Source organism: Patella vulgata, chromosome 5 (genome assembly GCF_932274485.2).
Source record: "Patella vulgata chromosome 5, xgPatVulg1.2, whole genome shotgun sequence".
Classification (NCBI taxonomy): domain Eukaryota; kingdom Metazoa; phylum Mollusca; class Gastropoda; family Patellidae; genus Patella; species Patella vulgata.
In genome coordinates, this window is record NC_065883.2 from 67,249,182 (window position 1) to 67,273,822 (window position 24,641).

The 24,641-nt window shown below is 37.7% G+C and overlaps 1 protein-coding gene across 3 annotated transcripts in view; it reads left to right on the top strand.

The window, feature by feature from the left end:
- Nucleotides 1–9,760: 9,760 nt before the first annotated feature.
- The window catches only part of LOC126820416 (inactive tyrosine-protein kinase 7), a 173,296-nt gene continuing 158,415 nt past the window's right edge, over nucleotides 9,761–24,641 (top strand). For all 3 annotated transcript variants that reach the window (XM_050548341.1, XM_050548342.1, XM_050548343.1), the window contains exon 1: nucleotides 9,761–10,910. In XM_050548341.1, coding sequence (XP_050404298.1) covers nucleotides 10,883–10,910 — 28 coding nt within the window. In that variant the 5' untranslated portion in view covers nucleotides 9,761–10,882. The remainder of the gene's footprint in view (nucleotides 10,911–24,641) is intronic.

The following is a 24,641-nucleotide window of genomic DNA, read 5'->3' on the forward strand; positions in this document are numbered from 1 at the left end:
CTGATTTTGCATCCCATTGGAGGGTCCACACTGCTCTTGTATATATAGAATGTTTAAACTTGGTGTAGGTGTTTATTAGGCCAATGCCTTGAATGAGTTCGAAGATGAGAATTCTTTGCTTAGGGTAAGCAGAGATAAGCAATTTGATTGGTTGATGTTTTGGGACACGATAGTACTTTAGTTCTAATTAAGTGAGAGTGATAAAACTTGGTGTATAGTTTCATTACATCAATACCTTGACTAAGTTCGATAATGAGAATTTTCTGCTCAGGGTAAGCAGAACGATAAGCAATTTGATTGGCCGAGACTTTAGAACACAATAACTCTCATTCTAATTGAGGTAGAATGTTCAAACTTGGTGTAGGCGTTCATTAGGGGAATGCCTTGATGGAGTTCGATGACGAACATTGTCTGTTTAGGGTAAACAGAGATAAACTATCTCATTGGTTGATGCTTTGGGGCACGATAACTTTGGTTATAATGAAGTCAGGGCGATATTAGCTTGACTAAGTTCGATCGTGAGAATTTTCTGCTTAGGCTAAAGAGCGATAAGCAATTTGATTGGTCAAGACTTTGGAACACAATAACTCTGCTTTTAATTGGGGTAGAATGCTGAAACTTGATGTAAATGTTCATTAGGTGAATGTCTTGACTCGCAGTTCAGTAATTAACATTTCGGGCTAAAGCTAAGCAGAGCTAAGCAATTTCATTGATTGATGCTTTGAGACAAGATAACTTTGATTCTATCTGATAGAGAGTGATGAAACTTAGTGTATAGTTGATAATCAGTTTGATTGCTCGATACTTTTGAAAAAAATAAATGTGCGATTAATTAATATTGGTCATCTATTTATTTAGGGATTTGGACGGGGGACATCAGCCTCACTGTTGGCTTGTTTCTTAATGTTATATGCTTGATAAGGACTTGTGAAATCTTGTTGAAACGTCGCAGTGAAATAAAATATAGAAATTGTTATCCGTAAATAGTGTGTTATTTGATTATGCTTCAATTACTAATGCCTGACCCATGACCCACCTACAATGCCCAACTAGTCTTATGCGGGACATATTGTGATCAATGGCCAACTGAATGCAGGCGCTGATTGGGCCATGCGATCGCCCGAAGGGCCGGTTGGACAAAAAATGAAAAAAATAATTTTGTCCAATTCGTCTAAAAAACCGGCCATGGAACGACGATGATCATGTTGTATGTGTGGCTTAGGTTTTTTTTCGGTAATTAGTGTTGTTTTTTCGTTATTTATTGATTTTTCGATATTTTGGGTTTTTCGAATTTTTTCGGTAATTAGTATCAAAAAGTTTTTTCGGTATTTATCACTTTTTCCGTATTTTGTCTGCATTTTTCGGTACTTTTCAGATTTTTATCTTGGTACTTTTCGCATTTTTTCGTTATATGGTACAACTGGACCGGTTTTTCATCAAAGACTCTATGACTGGCAACTTTTGTGGTATAGTCTAGATATCGTATCGACAGATCCATTTCACAACAAGTTGAAAGTTTAAAAAGAATCGTTGCGAAGATAATTTGAAATGCATTTACGACTAGGCATCACAAAAATAATGTCGACCAATTTCCTCTTTCGCTTTAGGCAGGCCTATGATATTAAAATGATATCATCATTGTCGCTGCCGAGATCTCCTGTTTCTACTTGTACTTTGGCTAGTGTACATTGCTGAAGAAAAACAGTAGTTGCGATTGTCACAGTAATTCCAATGAGGTGGATGGTTGTGACATTAACAAAGAGGAAATCGTGAGCCATGGCTTTTGGGATACCTAGTCGTAAATGTATTTCAAATTATCTCTGTAATTATCATTTTTAAACTTAGAACTTATTGTGAAATACACTTTACACTTTCACAATTTACAAATATGAATCCATGATACCATCTGTCTAGATTCTAGATGATACCACAAAAGGTTGTCAGACTCTTCAAAGTAAAAATCTATCACATTACGATTTGTGGACCAGAAATGAAATGCAATGTGGGTTAACTTCCTACTGTTCTAACTTGGTCAATGAAGATGGCTATTTGTCATACAGTGTGAAATGAGGAAAAATTTGCCCAGACACAGGGGTCGAATTGCGGACCTTGTTGAGCCTTACACACCGAGCCACTATTTCGGCCCATTTGTGAACAAACAGAATAGGTAATTCTTAACAACTAGATATATTTGCAAAGATATATTAAAATTCCATACAGTTTTGCTGGAATAATATTAAATCTTGTTTTCTGTTCTGATTTACGAGATCTAGTATAATTAATTCCATCCTCCCCTAAAAAACTACTACACAATTTTATAATAAGCAAAGCCAATAGAAAGACTGACAATTGTCCCGTTTTGTTCTTAAGCAATCATCTACGATATTAAAAATCTATTTTTGGGGCAATCATCTACCAAAATCTATTTTTGAGGTAATATTTAAGTTTAGTGATCCTGAAAACCCCATAAAGGACATATTACAAGCCGTACAAAACAGAAAAATGACAATTATCTGAAAAATCATTCATTTTAGGGAAAATCTTGCCGCCATCTTGGATTTTAGCCATCTTGGATTTTGGAAACCCTTTTTTTAGAGGTTGTATTTATGTTCTGTGACATTGAAAACCCCTAAGCGGCATATTACAGGGCATATCAAACTGTAAAATAACGATTATCCGAGGCATCGATCAAATTTTGACTGCCATTTTGAATTTTCGCCATCTTGGATTTTGGGAAACTAATTTTATAGATCAATTCAAAGTACAATGACTACGGAAACCCTATATATGATATATCACAAGTCTTGCTTTGCGTGATACTCATCCATCCTAGCAAGAAATTCATTTTTGTCAAATTTTGGCGGCCATTTTGGAAATCGGACGGATTCAACCGAAAATGACGTCACAGAAGTGACATAATATCAAAATCGTCTTCAGTGACAAATTTTTCTTCAGAAACAACCGGTCCCCAAATATCGTTGCGATTGCGACAACCCTAAATAAACGTCCACATGGTTAGTACCCTAACTCGCCGAGGCTCAACATTTTAAAATTGACAGTCTACTCAAGACTTTTGTTGAGTTTCCGACCACCGCAGCTGTACAGACTGGGTCACTGAGCGTATTTATTTATGCCAAATGAATAACTTAAGAAGACCACACACAAAATTTGGCTAAATTTACCCTGAACATGATTTGGTAGTGAACTTATAAAATAAATCTTGAAAAAAAATGCCAAAACGTTGCTTTTTTCAGAATAATCTGTTGATTTGGAAAATATATGATTCATTCACCAACATGTGTCATATAACAGCAGCTGTAGAATGTTATTGCGAACATTTTGAGCCATATTCCATATCAATAGGTCAATCTGTGAAAGAGTTATGAAGGTTTCCTTGACGCGCTCAATTGCAATGAAAAAACGGCGGCCATTTTTAAAGATGGCCGCCAAAATGGCATTTAGCAAAGTGAACCGGAAGTCCATCAGCCAAATTGAACACTTCGGGCACCAGGCTAACTGAAAATCATGGTTGAATTTATTCATCAAATTGGTAATGATACTCCGAAATCCGAGGTCTGTCACATGGACTATAGTGTCGCGAGTTAACGTCCACTCGACACAAACTAGATCATTTCGGGAACAACTAGCCTATTTAGCAGTGGGAGGAAACCAGGGGTTGAGCAGGCGGCCCTATCCCTTGTCTCGTACTGGAAGCTTGGGATCGAAACCACAACTCTTGATTCAATGACAGACCTTGAGATCTAAAAGTACACGCCTTAGATCATCCAATCCCCTTCCGGTCTATTAGCTTGGTTCGGCTATTGCTAAAACAGTAGGCGGACATTGCCACTGTTGAACCTATCCACCAAAGAGTTACAAATTATATTTTACAGTGCATTGAACTAATAAAATATGTGAAGATTTTACATGTCTTGACTAACAATTTAGACAATGGGAAGCCACCGGGTACAAAAATGTAAACTATTTCAAAACATGTAATTAAAATAAAATTTATTCATTTAATCACTATATTATGTAATGATGAGAATTTTATCATCAAGAAGATTTTACGATAAAAGGCGAAATGGAGCAATGCGACATGTCCTACAGTTGCACCGCGTGGGTCACAATCTGTGTGCACTTCGAAACCCGCGGTATAGTCGAGTGATTAGGGATATGGGCAGGGCCGCTTAGAGAATTTTTGGCGATCATGTTTGATCCGACTTCCTTTTCTATTTCCATCACTTTTACATTCCATATTAGGGTTAGGGTTAGGGTCAGGTATTTAAGATTAAAACCTATAAATTCAGGGTTAGGGGTTTAAGATTAAAACCAATGAGTAATTTACTTTCTGTGGTGCCACAACAATGAAATATTGAGATACAAAAATGGGAGCCACATCAAACATGAATGCCGAATATGTGCGGGGGCAAAATAAATTTTGTAACCCTTACCCGAACATTTGACAAATTCGCCACTGCTACTTTTTTCAGAGAGTTGAAGTTATCAGGCAGGTCATTCCAATAAGCTGAGCACCTTATTTTCAGCTGATAGGTGGAAGTACATGAAGATCCTAACATACACTACAATACATTTATCAGAGTAGGGCACCGAGGATCGACCGGATAGGATCCGGGGGCTCTACCACACGAATACCGGTCATGCCGATGTAAGACAATTTAAATAGATATATATGCCCCCCACACCCCCGGGACTTCGTGGGTTTCATAGCAATATCCCGTCTGTACCCCCTCTCAATGAACCCGGGACCTTCTTCGACAAAATTTAAGATTATAAATACTTTCATTTGTTGGGGTCTTAAAATCATACCACATGTGTATTATTCAAGTGTTAGCCTACTAAAATATTTTATTTTAAAATATACTTGAACAAGACATCTGGACTCTAGAGCAGAATGTCCCGTAGTTTTACCAGGGCCCTGTTTCACGAAATTGTAACTTTTAGTAGAAACTTAAATTTTGATTGGCTAAGCACTAAAATCAATCTAATATTGTCCAATCAAATTACTAAAATTTGGATTTTATTTTAGTTAAAATTTCGTGAAACAGGCCCCTGGAGCAGTAGTCGTCCCGATCTGACGACAAAACTCGGTCCGCTCGTGTTTACACATTTCTGTACACGTAAAAGAACCCCTGACAGTTGGATCACAATGGAGAATACGTCAAAATGTCGCTGTAAGGGCAGAATTCACCATTTCCTATATGACCATAGAAAAATGTTAGCTTTAAAATGGCCGCAGTGTTGAATTGAGGCACCGTTAAACTGAATTCATTTCCGGTGAAAGTACGTCGGGAGTTGTATTCTCTTGTCAGTAACGCAGGACGGGCCGCTTGGCAATGGACAGAGTTTTGTCGTGTCTCGTGTTCACGTTTGCTTGCACGTAAAAGAACCCTAGGCAGTTAGAATTCAGCGAAGAGTAAGCGTAAACGCTGCTGTAGGGCTACGGGCAAAATGTCCCCAGTAACACACGAGATGGCGTTTACCCGCCTTCGAGATCCCGGTTGGTGTAGAACAGTAGACGTTTAAACCAGTCAGGTGTAAATATTCAGATCACCGGCAGATTTCGTCACCGTCACGGGCTATAAACGAGGCTAGCGCTAACCCTAGCCCTAACCAGCAATCTCGTCAACAATCACGTGCCCTAATCCTGTTTACATACCGCGACCTTTACGAAATCAGCAGGTGGCCTTCATATTTAGACCTGACAGTTAAAATCCCGTATATTACAGTTCATTCCATACCTTCCCATGTTTGCACTTTCAATGGCCGCAGTACATGACGAAATACAAAACTTCATTCATTTACTGTGTTTGCACTTGATGCCCGAAACCTTGTCTTAAATTACATAACCACATATTTTTCAAACTTTTTATAGTCTGTATGCAGTGTGCAGCATATTTGATGTCATATTTAATTGTACCACTATCGTGTTACATGAACACTGAAGTAATGACGAAGCAAATATCAAGACCTTATAATCTATTATAAGGTTCATGCAAATATTAGGTAGGTAGGTAAGTATAAGAAATGGAGTTTAGCGTCTTACTCTTCTGTCCTAACCTGGCCGCGTAAGTTCTTCGGAATGTTCCAGCATGGCGTCTCCTTGTCAATGGTGCAGTACGGCTGTCGGAAAGTGTCTAGTTAGGTAATCCCATCGCCCGTATGTACCATTCACAGTACGCTAAAGATCCCCTGACATCGAATTAAAAGTAGACTGTAGCGCCGTAGTCCGGGCGCAATTGTCCCCATAGTTTCCAGCTAGGTGGGTGTTCATCTTCATTGTCCCAGTTGATGCAGGCAGGTAGGATATTTAGGCCTATATTTTATTTGTTTTATAAACTGTTTAACACTGATGATGAGAAATCCTTCACAGTGGGGAGCCACGGCGGCTCAGCGAGTATACGCTGGCTGGAATGATCAACACTGAAAGTATATAAATGAAACTGATATCAGATGTCGAGCTGACGAGAGATGGGTGTACGGAAAACGTCTTATCAACCGAGAGGGATTGGCTTAATTAATTCGACACGGTGCTCAGCGATTATAAGGACATCACTCGCCGGGTGCATTTAATCGGGGGAGTTTACTTAAAGGGCCGGTTGGTGAGATCGGAAAGTGCCACACGCCAACTTAAGACACTACCCGGCTTACAACATAAACTTAAACCTAGCCCTAATTCTAATCCACAAGTCCCGATAGATAAATGTTCTGTATTGAAATGACCTTCTCAGTCTCTAAACCGCTCCGAACTCCACCAACCCACCCGATCTCCCGCAAATTGCTTGATAATCAACAATACCCATCTAATCGCCATAAAAGTTACAATTATAAGTTTACTGCAATCTGATAAAAATACAGATCTATATTTCGTTTCGTTTTTTTATACTTTCATTGGCCTACACTACATGAAGATCTGACAAGTTATAGTGATAGGTCACGTCAGGGGTCAAAAGACCGACTGAAGACCCTATGATGTCAGACATTTGATTAACCAATCAGCATTGATGTTACTAGTGGATTACCCACAGTTCCGTAAAAAAACACGCCTAAAGCTCGCCGTAACAGACCGTTTCATTGGCTTATCCCTGACACCATTCAGAACACGAGTTAAATAACAACTCTTCCAGATCCAAGTGTAGTAAAGACAAGTAAAACGAAATTTTGAACTATAAAAACGAAACGAAATAGGATCTGTGTTTTAACCAGATTGAGTTTACTGAAGCAAAACTTACAATTTAATTGGAATTAAGGGCGGGGTTATTTAACAGTCTGGGTGATACAAGAGTTACACATGACAGAAATTCTACTCCCTTTTTTCTCATTTCTTGTCAAAACTTGTTATCGCTTAATGTTTCCACGTGCTTGATTCCGTGTCCATCTTGTAATCTGGATGCCGGATTTTTGTATCCTCGAGTATCAGAATTTCATAGTCTCCCATTTCTTTATAAAAGAATTAAAACCTTTCACAATGATATCAATTTCAGATTATCTTTTTAACATAAATGTTTTTGTGTGAAATAGAAGAAGAAATTGAGGTATATAATATCTAGAGTTATTGTTAAAGAAAACTATGATGTCGACATTATACTTATCATGTTCGTTATCCGAGCAAAAACGAAATAAAATGGCCGACAGAAAGTTTTGCCAGATATGAGATTTAACTTTCTAGGGTTTTTGCACCAACCAGGATAATGTAGACGGAAGTCCGTTATGCTGTGTGAAATGAGGGGAATTTTGCCCGGACAGCGACGTTGGACAGCGCCGACTCTTGGTGAAATCCTAACGATACATAGAGGGTATCAATAGGAAATATTGCAGAAACCGTCTTTCGAACTTCTTGAATTTTGTTTTTTAGCAAATGTTTCTTATAGTATTTTAAAAAGAATGAAAAATGGTGGATTCCACGTATCCAATAGCCATAGTGTAATAATCTGGAAAGAGGAGGAATTTTATGTTGTTGTATTTAGGTCAATATATTAAGAGTGCCAAAATAACTTTGGAACAGGAACTGGGTTCCAAATGCTACCAATCTGATTAAAATACAGATCTATATTTCGTTTCGTTTATACTTCCGATGGCAAGGCAAGTAAAACGAAATTTTGAACTATAAAAACGAAACGACATAGGATCTGTGTTTTAATCAGATTAGAGTGCTACTCATCTTCTTGTTGTTCTTTGGGAGGGGGGGGGGGGGCGACGCTTTGCGAAGAAAGCACGAGGCTTCGCCAATTCACACAGACGATCGACATGAAACATGGTATGCTTGTTCCTTAGACAATTTCGCATCGAATGACATACTTCAATTTTTGATAAGATGCTTGCCATTACGTCATACCGGATCCATGGACACTAGTACCCTAGTCACTGGGCTTTTTGGGTTGGGTTTTTTTTTACCAAGCGAGATGTTACTCAATGTGTCACGCGGTATGTTTCTTGCAATATTTGACTTAATGAATCCTAATCTTAATATTTACAGTGATCAGAGATAAACAACAAAACTAACGACATTGGTTAATATTACTCATTTTAATTCCTCAAAATAAATAATATCATTTTATATTTTCTGGAAAGCAGCCCTATTTTTGTCATATTTTTGGAAATAAAAACAAAACAAAAAGAAAACATCCATTCCTGCAGGGCCCAGACATTAATATAGGGGCTGTCTATGTCTCTATACTATACGGGGGGTGGAACTAAAAGTAGGAACAACTGGTAAGGCTATAATAAGTTTATGTCATTAAATATAAGCAAAAGAATTTACTAAAGAAATATGAAGCACCAAATATATATTAATGAAAAATGAAATAATAATTCATCCATTTAAAATTAACATTGGTTTGGTCTCTATTGATGTCTAACCTAAGAGCATGGACAGTGTCGAGTAGTTCGGATGGGACGAAAACCCGGGGTACAGTGTACACGTTGACAGTTGTAGTTTTGTGGTAAGAGTATGTCGTAGCGCCGTTGTCCGGGAAAAAAATTTCACCCATTGCACGCTGGATGCCCGTCTCCATTATTTCAGTCAGTGCCGACAAGTAGGACGTTAAACCCCATTTGATTTCATTTCATTTCTTTTGAGATAACAAGGAGTAGGGTCGCCTGTCCAACCTCGTGGGTTTTCTCCGGGGCCTCCGGTTTCCTCTCACTGCTAAAGACCCCTACGCGCAAGCGAATTATGTAAATAAAATTAAACCATATGTTAGTCCCGAAATGACCTAGTTTGTGTCGAGTGGACGTTAAACCCCATCTCTCTCTCTCTCTCTCTCTCTCTCTCTTTTGAGATAAATAAATGTGATATGACTAGTTGGACCTTTAATGTAGCCCGATTTTATTTCTCAATCATAAGTTAAAAATCGAAAGACAAATCTACAATTTTGAATTTCGCTTTCATCATACTTATTTGTGTTTTTATTTTTATTTCCAACAGGTACATGTAAGAACCGAGAACGAACGTACATAATATAAGTAACGAGTTTTTAATAAAGTATCGAATTATTCAAGCCGGTATCATATACGGCAACACCCGTAATTTAACGCCAAAACTAGAAAATATTGTTTTTAACAATTAGATATCTAGAGTATTAAAAAAAACTATTATATATATGGTTGTTTTATGTCAGGACGATATCAAATATCGGTATCACAATAAACAATCTAGAGGGAACAAAGAACAACTTTGGGTTATTTCCCTTTGAAAATAAATCACCCAAAGCTGTTACACTTGTCTAATGTAATTTGAGAGGATATCGTATAACCATGTTTCTGTGTATTTTCTTTGCTCGGAGCATCGTAAACGGTGTAGAAACTATCAGAGAGAGAGGCACCAACATCAATGGACGGAACAAACTAACACGCAGACGCAAGAAGGACAACACGAAAAGTCAGTGAATTTTAAGAGACATCAAAGCAAGTTCGCTAAATCGCCACGCTTCGTTCGCTTGTCCGCAAACGTTATGACAGTTGCGTCTGAGACGGATTCTTTAAGCCCATAACTATCGGGTTTATTCTTTAACGAGCTTTGAAGAAATCGATGGAATAACTCGGTTTGTTGCCGTCAATAGACGAGAGACTTCGATCACATTAGGAGAAAGTTGGGTTTTATTGGAAAGTTGTTAGTTGAGGGAAACGTCACTGTTTCTGTTGTAACAGAGAGAAATACACCGTTAGAAGATCTCACGTTCCACACAGGCCGTCTGCGCGTGGCTAGCATCCAATGTCGAAAACTTGGGAACTGCTACAATTTCTTTAATCTTGCGTTGATTGCAGAATCCAACAAGAAGATGAAAAGAGAGAGTCGCGTGGTGATAGCAGACGACTTTTACATTCGCTTATGCTAACTGTCAAAATTTACGGTGATTCGATTGGTTTGTGCGAGTAGGAGGGTCCTGTATAGTTTGACAGGTGTATTGTGAGTAGTGAGGAGTATTGAGAAGCTCCATAAAACCTACTATAGTACTACCAAACAGTCCACGGACAGTAAAAGTAAAACTCCGCATGGTGTGCGATCGGCATGTTGGCAGTTTTTATGAGCTGACTGATCGGTGATTATAACTCGAAAAGTGATTTTCCTTTATCCAGTGACCTGGACAATATTTACATATTTTTACGGTGTTGACAAATCATACTTTCAAGATTCTCGTTATTTTGTTTTTCTGTGTATTTAGTCGCGTTTACTTTGTATTTTTGGGATAAAAAAAATACTCTGTGTTCAGGCTATTTGAATTTAGTGTTTTTCATATTCAATTATTGATGGTTTGCAGTTTTAAAAAGTGAAATTGAAATTTGTGAGTGAGCTCTTTCAGTATGGAATGAACTCAATTATTCATATAAAAAGCGATTATTTAGCAGAAATATTTCCAAAATGATTGTGTTTTTGGTATTGACTTTGGGTAAGTAAACGTCATTCATTAGAAGTGTTTTGTAGACTAGATCGTCGCGGATTAAGAAACTGACAGAATATCCAGGATCCATGTGAACAACTATTGAAAGTACTCTTAGTCTTGTCGTACGACGTATGTTCGGGTAAATCTTTATCAATCCATCGGATTTACAATAAGAGGGGGATCTTTGTCGCGTTCATCTTCAGGAGGTCTTAAACATCTCGTTCAACTTTAAGGAGGTCTATTGCATCCCGTTATGCGGGGTCTAAAAATAAAATTCGAATTTTGCAAAGTGGCTTAACTTGAAGAAATAATTTATGACCATGTGAAAAAATTAGAGAATATCTCTAGAATTCCTGTGAACTATTGGAAGCGCTTACACTCCTGTCCTGGCACGAATATCAGAAAAATCCTTATCAATGCTTCGGTTTTCGATTTCGGATTTTTAAGAAAGGGGTATTGAAAACTTCTTGGGGTGGGGGGGGGGGGTCTTTTACATCGCGTTCAACTTTAGGGGGTCTTTTGCATCGCGTTATACGGGATCTGTAAAATAGAATTTGAGTTTTGCCAAGTGGCTCAACTTAAAGAAATCGGGCGCAATATAGCCCGGTTGGAGCTGACGGGCCATTAAACAATATTTCATTCATTTATTAATTAAATAATTTATGATCAAGTGAATGATATGTGTAGTGCGATTATTGAACATGGAATTGCCTGATATATAAAAGTAACGATCTCATTTGTGCTAAGTGAAAAAATATAAAAACATCCTCAAATTTTAGTATGTAAATCAACAATTTTCATCTTTCACGTCCATCAAAAAATACTTATATCAACTTAGATTTAAAAATACTATTCAGGAATATAGAGAGTGGAATAAATGAATGAAATGTGTTTGCTGTCCTACTGTTCTGGGAATAGAGTTGGGTTTAAGTTTAAGGCACCAACTCAATTTGGGAAAAACATACACGGTTATTTTGTTTTCTGGTGACATGAACAAAGCTTAGGATTAGAATTACATCCAAAAAGCGCCATTTGCTCTTATTGTTCATGGAATAAAACGCCCGGAGGTCCAGTCGTGTAGTAGTGTATACACTGGAAAGTAGGTTTTAAAAGAGAAAACTCTGGTGACCGGGTAAAATTCTTCCATGTAACATGGGAGGGGGGCGGGGTATGTTGAACGCGTGTGTGTTGTTTCATAAGGTCTGTCATTAAGTCAACTGGCGTGGTTTCGATTCCCCGTTTGTACGTGACAAGGAGTAGAGTCGCCTGTCCAACCTCGTAGGTTTTCTCCGGCTTCTCCGGTTTCCTCCCACTGTTAAAGACCCCTACGCGCAACCGAATTATTGCAATAAAATTTAATCATATGTTAGTCCCGAAAGAAATGATCTAGTTTGTACCCATTTCTCTCCCCCATCCGCTCTAAGATTCCACACGGGACTGCAGCATTGTGTTAATCTCAGAATAGTCTTATCACTATGATTATGAGACGTTAAACTCCGTTCGATTCTATTCAGCAGCGAGTAACGACTGTGATGTTAACTAGAGAAATAAACACTGAAAGACGTCTAACCACTGTGTGGACTTGTAAAAAGAACAATCAATCCTATTTCTAGTTACATTAACGTAAGTCTTCGTTCTATTACTAGTCGTTTCACCTAACAACTTCTGCGAACTGCGAGTCAAGATATTAAATATTTAGGAAAGCTGTTAAGAGTTTCTTGACATATACCCATAATATCGTTTTATCTTTTAGTCAATTCTTTATATTGGAATCAACCATCGGGATCGCTTCTGTATTAACAGCCGAGTAAAACTGCGAACACCTCTAATGGAATTATTTTCTAGCTAAAAAAAACTTCGATAAAAGGGAATCCATCCGATCAAGATTGACGCAACCGGGCTCAAGATATACGTTAACAGATTCGGCTTCTGAATTTCAAGTAAATATAAGTTACATGGTTCGGATGCCCACGCTAACGGGGTGTGTTAACTTTGTATGGGTTGAATTTGGTTACAGATTATTTTGCCACAGCAGCGACTCCCGGCCCACTCTTTTTTCAGTTTCAACTGCCTTGGATCTTTTACGTACACTAAAACGTTTAGCTAAGCTTATTGCATCGATAATAAGATGTTTATTAGATGTATACGCGTACATTTAGACAGAATCACATATTTTTAAAAATACATTACACAGAAAACACATGCATAAGTCAGTAAGTAAGTAAATTTTATTGCATAAAAACGCCGACGGAGAGCAGCATACAATAACAAAAATTACATCAATACAGTACAACAATACATAGACATGCAGATAGAGAGAGAAATGGGGTTTAACGTCCACTCGACACAAATTGGGTCATTTCGGGACTAACACATGGTTCAATTTTATTTTAATAATTCGTTGCGCGTAGGGGTCTTTACCAGTGGGAGGAAACCGGAGAACCCGGAGTAAACCCACGAGGTTGGAACATAGACATAATAAGTAATACATTGGTAGAATAAATGTTCATACAAACAATAGTACATCTAAACAATTCAAGCTCCTCTCCACCAAATTTGATTTTGATCTCTCGTCTAACGCCAAACACATATAAGGCCACTGCCGTGGCAATCGATTTTGTATATGAGGCTATTAAAAGACCCTGGCACGTTTAGCCCTTGAAGTGAATCACTCGGGCTGTAATTGCGCGATAACTATTACACCTCGCCTTCAAACAATTATTCTCAAATTTCCAGAGTGCCGAAGTTTTATAGTTCTTTTGAGCGAGGTAAATTAAATTTAATATTATTGTATTGTAAAATTCATTTTCAAGAAGCCAGACGCTTGAATGAGAAAAATAAGTCTGCAAGAGTAAATTAAAGGCCTCCAATCGAAGCTAAAAACAAACACGTTCGATATAGATCAACGTTTATAGCAACATCTCGTAGCTATGACAAACTGTATACACTGGAGATATATTTTTGTGTAATCCGACAGATCTTTCTCGTCTTGTCAGGAACGTAATCTCTGACAAATCTGCAAATTAATGGCTAGAAAGGCTGAGATTCTATCCGAGGACGATCTGGTTGTGACCTCGGTACTCCCAGCTTCGATAGAAGGCTTGATCTCGCTTTAGCTACGTACATCTGATGTTGTCAAATTCGCAGTCGTTGCTTCAGGAACATGTTGTCAAACTCGCAGTCGTTGCTTCAGGAAAATGGGGTACTCCGTGTCCTCCGGTTTCCTACAATTGCTAAAAGACGCATTACGCTCAAGCGAATTATTGAAATAAAATTGAATCATATGTTAGTCCCGAAATGCCCCCTCTCTCTCTCTCCCTCTCTCTCTCTCTCTCTCTCTCTCTCTATCTCTGACTATAGAGAGTCTCCTTATGCGCAAGCGAATTATTGAAATAAAATTGAATTATATGTTAGTCCCGAAATGTCCTAGCGCCCTCTCCCTCTCTCTCTCTCTCTCTCTCTCTCCACCTCTCCCTCTCTGACTATAGTGTCTGAAACGTCCGTCCACGGTGTGAGTACATTTAGAAAAAGGGATAGCGGTATAGAAGTAATTTGTATAGGGATAAATATCTTTCCTTACATTTCCTTGTACCGAGATGTTGTAGTCAGATAATATACTGTCACTTGTAACAGGTTCACATGATTTACAACCGACTCGACCGATCTACCGTTGATCCGCCACGATCTAACAACACATGGAATTACTACAGATATACATCTAGTGCTTGATGTACAAACATTACTATTATTTTTATACTAAATAACTCACATTACACACTCATAAATGTTCATATTTTACATGCGGTATATTCACATTATTAATTTACTAACATAATCCACATTACACCCCCCCCCCCCCATAAATGTTCATATTTTACATTACACAATCATAAATGTTCATATTTTACATGCGGTATATACACATTATTAATTTACTAACATAATGCACATTACACACTCATAAATGTTCATATTTTACACATTATTAATTTACTAAAATAACGCACATTACACATGTATATACATTATTATTTTAATGCATTACAACACTTAATGCTCATTGTAAAATTATATACACTGATATTTAAAAACATTAAAAACATTTAAAAACATTACATTTATTACAACACTAAAATAACGCACATTAGAAACGTATATACAATGACATTTTAAATGCATTACAACACTAAATGCTCATTGTAAATTTATAAACACTGATATTCAAAAACATTACATCTATTATAACACTAAAATAACGATCATATACCCATTTATTATAACATTTATATATTACACGTGGTGGAGGAACATTGTTGCATTTAGAAATATGCAAACACATGTAGTCCCAATAATTCATAAATTCGACTATATTGGAGACAGATTATAGTGGAGAGATAGGTCTACGCTATTAAACCTCTCTCTCTATTCTCACAGGACAGATATACGGAGTGACTTTTCATGTTTACTTTTCAAACATCGATATACATGGCAGGTTGAGAGTAATAAAATCAATCTTTATACGAAGACAAATAATGGTATACGCGAGATATTCAATATTACATATGGTGCGTACATCACATGCATTACAGAATATATTTTCAAGGACGCACCCAAGTGATCGAGTTCCTTTCTTTATCCATCGGGGTAAAAAAGAGTAAGCCATAATATAACACATTTACTAAAATCGATCATTTCAATAAGGGCATGAGATGTAAGAGGCAAGTGACACATTCTTTGGTTTCTTCCCACCGCTATAGACTGCTAAGCGCAAATGAAATATTAAATTAAAAGTGAAATATACATGTTAGTTCTAGAAATACATAGTTTGCATAGTTTGAGTTGACTGCGCGCTCTCTCTCTCTCTCTCTCTCTCTCTCTCTCTTTGAGTTCAGTTACTAAAGTCTAAATACCATTGAAACACTCTCCCTCCCTGTGGGGTGGCTAAGTGGGTAAGACGCTGGCTCGCTAGCCTGGAGGTCGGGTGTTCAGTCCCTGCACTGGCGGAGAAAGTTCATCCAGCTTTTCCGGCGTGGTTTTCCTTTATCAGTGATGCAGGACGGAGGGGCTGACAATGACAGCTGTCTAGTCGTTCGAATGGGACGAAAACACGAGGTCCCCTGTACACATTGGCGTGCACGTAAAAGATCCCGTGGCAGTTGGAATTCGATATATGGGTAGGCCGTAGCGCCGCTGCCCGGGAAAAATTTCCCTCATAGCACACTGTATGGCGTATACCCATCTTCATTAGCCCAGTTTAGGAGCAGAACAGTAGGACGTTAAACCCCATTTCATTTCATTTCATTTCTCTCCCTGTGTGTTTAATTACTAAATGCCATAGAAACAATTTAATATCTATGGTATTCATCAAATATAGATTGGTAGAAATATCTTCTAATGTATGATATCACGTGCCGTTTAATTTTGAATTAACGATCTTGTTTAGTGGTCATAAAATATCTCTTAGTGTATCGATTGAACGCAGATTTAACATGGAGGAATGTTTTAATATTTATAAATAATAATTAATATGTGGTGAAGTAGATATGAAAAGAATTTACATTTTTAGTGGGATATCGACACAATTTAATTTCCGAACAATTTCAATGTTGGCGTCATTGTAAAGAACTCTTGAAGAATGTAAGCTATACCCGGGCAAAATTTCCCTCATTGCACATTATAATGGATTACGCCAAAGTCGACGCAGAAAAGTAGGACGTTAAACCCCATTTCATTTTACATTTCGAATGTCAAAGACCTACATCTCATTTAAAAGAATTAGTCGAATTTAAAATAAAATACAGTTGACTTGAAATAAGGTAAAGAGATACAATTCGTTCACGAATCAATGAATGAATTTAACGCCGAACTTGTTTTGTTCGTGCACGATATTATAAAGAATATTTTCGAAATTTTATCCATAATTTGGTCAATTCTATGAAATATATGAAATTTTGGTTACGGTGTGTAGAATATGCATGTCTGTAAATTATATTTCATTGTTGGTCACTTTTTGTAATACTTTTGGCGTTACTGACAAAAAACGCCCTTGTCGGTTCGTGTCGGCGACTAGCATTTTCTATTCCACTGCACTAACCAAGTTTTGTTTCGGAAGCGTACATCATATAAACCGTTCACACGATCTCTATGAAATGATTTATCATGGACCATATATACACGGTCCATGGTTGTATACCTTTTAGTTTTAGTTGTGCTTTTTGCTAATTATTTTCTGATATAGTAATTTTTAATTTTCATAAAAACTAATTTTTGACTTAGTTTTTGCATCAATACACAGACTCGAATATATATATATACATGTATGTCCAAAAGCGCCTGGTGTTAATGACTGTGTTGTATTGAAATTTTGGAATCGTGGATATACTTGTACAGGCGAGATATGTTTGATTACAATTAACGGCTCTTAAAAACATGTAAATCATACGAACACAGATAGCGTGTGTAAAACATGGAAGCCCACTTGACGTTTTGAGATGTTTTTGAGTTTTTGATTCCGATGTAGAAGTAATTTGTGTGATTATAGTGTCAGAATCAAAGGTTATATTTAAAGAGTTTTACACCTATAACCAATAAAAGTGTGAATTGGGTACGTTAGCCTATTAACCCTCTCCATATCCCCGACATAAAAAGGCCATCATCGTATGTCTGTCGATAAAACGCTTATTGAGAGAGAGGGCGAGCGAGAGAGAGAGAGAGAGAGAGAGAGGGAGGAGAAGGAGGTTAACATCCACTCAAGATCACTCAAGACTCATTATATACTAGGTCATTTCAGGACTAGGGAGGGGTGGAGAGAGAGAGGGAGAGAGAGAGAGAGAGAGAGAGAGAGAGAGAAGGGGAGGGTGACGTCAACTCACACCATAGGTCCATGCTCACACAAATGGTGCATTTTTAGCAGTTGGAGATTCGGGAGGACCGACAGGCGACCCTGTCGCTCATCAAGTTTCAATCCTGGGGCGAGTGAGAGAAGGGTTCATTTTGAGACTTACATGATGTATATTTATTTCAATATTCCATTAACTGTTATTTAACCACGGTAGTGAAACATACACAGATTAAAACGCGTATGAATTTATAAATTTAGGTGATTAAAACATTTGACCTTGACGACGCTTTTTCCCACTTAACCTTGAGTGTGTCACATGGTCGACATTGGAGTGGCGGGAAAGTCGTACATGACAACAGCGATCTTGGCATCATAAATAACGAATTTGCTGAAATAGGTACACGTTATATTGTATACATACTCTCTCTCTCTCTCTCTCTCTCTCTCTCTCTCTCTCATATTACTCACATTATCGTTGTACGTCTGTGTTTAGTACTTTGTGTTGTGGTCAATATTCTTTTCGTTACCAACTATATCGTCATCGTCCTTTGACGTGTTTGGAAATGAAATGAAATAGTCACACTTTTCTGAACCACAATTTCTTGGAGAGTTCACAGCATCACCCTGCCCCACCCCACCCTGCGCGGCCCTTAGTTACGGGCCTGAATATAACTGATTCTAATTCACACCAGATTTTACAAAATAGCTTTTATGTTCTTTTAATTTTTATAAATTTATTGGCACCATAGGAAGATAGAGAGGATGATTGAGGATTTCTTAAAAAAGCAATTTACACATGTTCTAGGAGTATTTTTGGTGTATTAAGCAAGCTAAAGCCATTTGAATATACTCGAATTGAAAACAAGAAGATCTAGTTGGCACAGCTGTAAAAACATGTTTTACCATTTTCTTAACAAAAAATTTGGCAACAAAAAACGTCGGCCATAACTGACTATGTTGTAGGCCGATTACTTAGTGTAATAATGTGTTCCCCTGCAGGAAATACACTTACAACAGTATACAAATATATGTATGAAATAACTCTAATGGTGATACATAATTCTCCAGTGTATATCTCTGCCAATGTTCAGATAGTTCAAAGGTTGTCAGGTCTCAACCACAGGGCAGCCTTCTATTCCTGGGTTCTCTCAAATTCCATAAGTAATAAAAATGTTTATTAATTAAAGGGGCATTATGGAAGATTAAATAAAGAGCTGACGGTTCTCGTTATAATAGCTATAAAATAGATAATGTAAAGAGAATATGCTGAAAATATCAGTCAAATTAATTCACTCTGAGCCGGGAAAACCAAATTTCAAAGTAATTATCATTGTTACCATTGTTGCGATAATAAACAAAGAGAGAGAGAGAAATGGGGTTTAACCTCCACTCGACACAAAATAGGTCATTTCGGGACTAACATATGGTTTAATTAATTTTATTTCAATAATTTGCTTGAGCGTAGGGGTCTTTAGCTGTGGGAGGAAACCTAATAAACAAAGACTTCATTGTCCATTTTTATGGTTGATTAAGGGTCAGGCCAAAAAATAGACCTGCAATGACTCTTGCATAATGTTAATTAATTAAAGCTGGGAGTAATGGATTTACTTAGTATGGTCCTTAGATCCCTTCTCCCCATTTTTTTTTGTCTCAAAGATTTGAAGGATTATTATAAAATATAATGACCTGGCCCCAAGTTCATAAAACGTTTTCAGGCTTCAGGTGAGAATTTACTCAAAATTGTTCTTTTAACTAAAATATAGCCCTTTATAAAACTTTTGTTGTTTTAATGTATCAAATACATCAATAAGAAACTATGTGCAAAGTTTTGTGTTTCTGGATCAAAGAAATTCCTCATAAACAGTGATTGAAAGTTGAGCTGGTAGTTTGAGAAGGCTTTGGGAACTCCGGGCCAACAGGTCCCAGTTTGGATCATGTGGGGTTTCCAACATGGTTTCCTTATATCTGTGGTGCAGGACATATATGACCATGCAAGGAACAGTGTCTTGTCATTTGGATGAGACAAAAGAATGTGGTTGACTCCAAAACACGTTTGCGACTGGCGTGCACGTAATCAAAATGCTTGATGGGACAAAAAAACAACATTCATGTAAAAGAACTATTGACATTAAAGTTGGAATTCACCGCTGTCAAATTTCCCTCATAGCACACTGTATGACACCTTGCCCATCTACATAAGCCCGGTTGGTGCAGAACAGTAGGACGTTAAATCCCATTTCATTTCATTTCATTAATAGGAATGAATTTATTTAACATTATCAACAAAATGGAGATGTGCTCTTCTTGTCGTGAAGCTTATATGGTCCCAGTTGTCAGGAAATTGATATGCAATTAGTAGATTATCAGAGTTCTGGTACCACTGAGTGTACATGCCTTAATGGACTTGGTTGTTATTTACTGGCAGTTGGCACACAATACCATAATATATTAGTGTTAATCCACGGGATTATCTCACCAAGACGCAACAATAAACAACCGATTGGGTTTCACTTTGATGTGCACGGTATGTTTAAATGTCCGAAACAGCTTTTACATTTAGATAATTAGAAACAGTTGGAGATAATTAGTAGATATTGAGAGATATTAGTAGATAAAAGGGAGATATTAGTAGATAATGATGGATAAAGGACAGATATTCAGAACATTTCCAAATATCAATTAATTAATCTTTATATTATCTAAAGTTATAGAGTTGTTACACAGGGGGGTATTGAGTTCCGCTTGGTGTTATGTAAGGATAAAGGATTTTAATTGGAAACTTTATATAAATATTATGGCAAGTTATAAGATAGTGTGGTCTACATCTCATCCTGTATAGATTCCCAAGGATTAGGGTTATTAACTTTACAAGTGTATTATTAAAAACAATGATCTAATATTAATTCAGTACGTTTCTAACACATATAACTGAAATTGGGTGCAGGACAACTGTTTCAACTGTCGCTTCAAGATTTTGCCATTTGATCAATTTTTGCAGTGGCGGAGGTTGGGTTGCCGAATGGTTAGCGTGTGCATGTTGTATCATTAGGTCTGTCATTGAGTCAACTGGCGTGGTTTCGATGTCCTCCTTATCTCCCTCTGCTAAAGACCCCTACATGCACGCAAATTATTGAAATAAATATGAACCATATGTTAGTCCTAAAATGACCTAGTTTGTGTCAAGTGGAGGTTGCTGTCTGTGCAAAATTTCACGCAATGGAATGTTAAACCCCATTTCATTTAACTCTTTCGTTGCCAAACATATCAAACTTCCTGTATGCATTGATTTCATTTGTGTTTGAGATTAAACTTCAACATCGGGGAAATTAACTTTCTACTTATTTGTATGACTGGTGCAATCAAGACTTAATCCCTGTATAAATTAAATATATGTTTTTGCGTTCGGTAAAATTGTTAAAACTTTGCGATAACTTCAGGGACTGCCAGTGGTTTTAACGCCATCAAATGAATCTGAAAACTACCTGATCACGATTTTAATAAAACATACGTGTGTGTCAGCAAAAGTTATTGAATTCTACCATTTGTTCTCCCGTCTGCTAGTTTTTTTGCGTAAAAGATTCTGTGACAGCTTTATCCCCATATAAATTAAACATACGTTTGTTATACGTAACGATATTGAATTGTAGCGTGTCTACTTGTGTGACTGCCAGTGGTATTAAAGTTCGACTGTTTTCAATCGTGTCTGTCTTTGTTGTGTTAATCCTACCTCCATTTGCAGAGAGTTGTGAATGATGTCATGTGATTGGTTTGCCTTTCATCTTGGTAATCATCTCATCATTGGATGGTTAATTATTGATGGGTGTATTAACTGGTTGTATATATAACTCTAATAGCAGTAGACTAGTCAGGGCATTCTTTAAGGGATCTGAAGCACTGGGACATAAGTTGAAGCACTGGGACATGGGGCGTTCCAGATGGGGGAGATCTGAAGCACTGGGACATGCGACGTTCCAGTGGAGGGGATCTGAAAACTTTGTTGCTTATGATAATAGTATACCAGCCAGAGCATTCTTTAAGGGATCTGAAGCACTGGGGCATGGGGCATTCCAGCTGAGGGGATCTGAAGCTACTGGGGCATGGGGCATTCCAGGGGAGGGGATCCGAAACACTTGGACATAGGTGTTTCAGGGGAGGAGATATGAAGCACTGTGACATGGGGCGTTCCAGAGGGAGGGGATCTGAAGCACTGGGACATGGTGCGTTCTAGGGGAGGGGGATCTGAAAAGTGTGTTGCTTATAATAACAGTATACCAGCCAGGGCATTCTTTAAGGGATCTGAAGCACTAGGACATGGGGGTTGGGGGGTCAAGGGGAGGGGATCTGAAGCACTGGGGCATGAAGGAGTTACAGGGAGGATATCTCAAGCACAGGGTTTCCAGGGGAGTGGATTCCAAAAGGAGATCTGAAGCACTATGGCATAGGGGGTTCCAAGGGGCAAGTATTCTTGGGAAGGAATCTGAAGCACTAGGGCACAGGGGGTTCTAATGGGACGGGATCTGAAGCACTGGGGCATGAGTGGTTCCAGGCGAGTAGATCTAAAGCACTGGAGCATGAGTGGTTCCAGGGGCAGGAGATCTGGGGAAGGAGATCTAAAGCACTGGAGCATGAGTGGTTCCAGGCGAGTAGATCTAAAGCACTGGAGCATGAGTGGTTCCAGGGGCAGGTGATCTGGGGAAGGAGATCTAATGCACTGGAGCATGAGTGGTTCCAAGGGCAGGAGATCTGGGGCAGGAGATCTGGGGAAGGAGATCTAAAGCACTGGAGCATGAGTGGTTTCAGGGGAGGAGTTCTGCCATGGGCCGTGGGGGTGCTCTTCAGAGGAGGGGGTCTGAAGCACGTTGGCGGCCATGGGTAGGGATCTAAAGCACTATATATATAGGGCATGAGGGATTCCAGGGGAGGGGTTCCAGCCAGGAGAGGTGTAGTTTGCAAGGGATTCAACATCACTCAATTGACAATCAGTTCCTTTAACAGAAAGAGAGAGGATGAGAGAGAGAGAGATAGAGAGACCTATTTTGTGTTGAGTGGACATTAAACCCCTCTCTCTCTGTTATAAACATGTCTAATAACCTAGTAGACTATATTGTAAGAAAGTTTAAAATAGGCTACATTTCTACTCAATGCTTTTTGTACTCAATAACTTACCAGGTTTCTGGAATAGAAACACAGAAATTCTCCCATTCTAATGGTGGAGGTGTGGACAGATTTAACAGGTCTTCCCTGATATTTTGGTTTGAGTTTTGATTCTAGAGAAGCAATTCACTGACATACATACCAGAAATATTTCCTATTATACATGCAGTCAACATCCTTCTTTAATCTGTACATTCATTATATCTATCAAAGTATATTCTTTGCACCTTTTTTCAAAGTTTTTATGAATTTTTACCACATCTTGTAAGCACTTAACATAATTTCTGATGTGCTGCAGGCCTGTTAGGATTCCTAACGATGCCCCAAATTCTAAAATCTATTTTCTGCTGTGGTTTTCCATTGTCAGTGGTGCAATATATAGGGCCTGATAAGCAACAACGTCTAACCATTTGGTTGGGACGAAGAACTGAGATTGGTGTGAAATATTTTCTTTTCACCTTTTTTCAGATGGCATTGCTCTATTTACACCATTTTCAAAATTTTTTGAATTTTTACATTTTCTTCTTAATACTTTTAACCAATTTCTGTTCCATTATATGCTACAGGCCTTAAGATGCCCCAGATTCTAAAATCCATTTTCTGGTGTGGTTTCCCCTTGTGTTCACCTAGTGTATAATGGCTGCTAATTCTGTCAAAATTCAGCATCTATTTTTCTGTGGTTATGAATTAAGGAACCTAGTTTTGAATTTGAAATGGCAGCTTAATCTGTAAAAATAGCCTTTTAATTCAAGGCTAATGGTTTGGGAAGTTTTATATAGGTAAATAAAACCCAGGTAAATTTCTTGTGGTTATAGTCTTGTAGGCTAATTATAAGTAAATTCAGAAGTCTAGTTTTAAAATGACTGCTTGATCTGTCAAAATGCTCCCATTTAATTCCAGGCTAATATATGATTTGGGAAGTTTAATTAAGGAAATAAAACCTGGTATAATTAGATGTAAACATTTTGTTTACATATGTCACAGCATGGAGAGATAAATACCAGTCATAGTAGGGAGCAGACGTTATTAATTACCCGGTCGTAAAACTAATATTAGTTAGCAGTAAATTAATACAAGATGTTTCAGGTTCTCCATAATCTTTTATTTCAACTTTATATTAACTAGATTCACCCTCCATTACAAATGGCAATTCTGATTTTATTCTAGAAATATTATACAGATCAGGTGTGTTCAGGGTTTTATTTATCAAGGTTGTATTTATATACATTTAAAGTAATATGTACAGAACCCAGACGTGTCAAATAGCCTGTTTTTTCCGTGAGACTCACAGATTCACGACCTTTCTCCCGATTCTCCTGTTTTTTCATTGCTGGTCTCCAGTTTTTCATACATGGGGGTTGACACATCTGTCAGAACCTTCACGCAAATCGTAGTCTGTTCAAATTTATATTAAAAATATTCAACTTTATCTTATCAACTCACTGGATTACAAACGGCTATTTTATCCTAAAATTACAGATCAGGTGTAACCTTCATGAAAATTTGAAGATCCTGGTCAAAGACTGAAAGGGATTTAGTCAATGAATGAAATGCTGTATTTTTCACTATTTGACAGTAAAAAATTGATAATTGAAATTAATAATGGGAGTGGTAACAGAGAACTGTGTTTGTTTTAGATAATTAGGTCTGTCATTGAGTCAAGTGGTGTGGTTTCGATTCCTTGCTGACAAGGAGTAGGTTCACCGGTTTAATCTTGTGGGTTTTCTACGATCCTCTGGTTT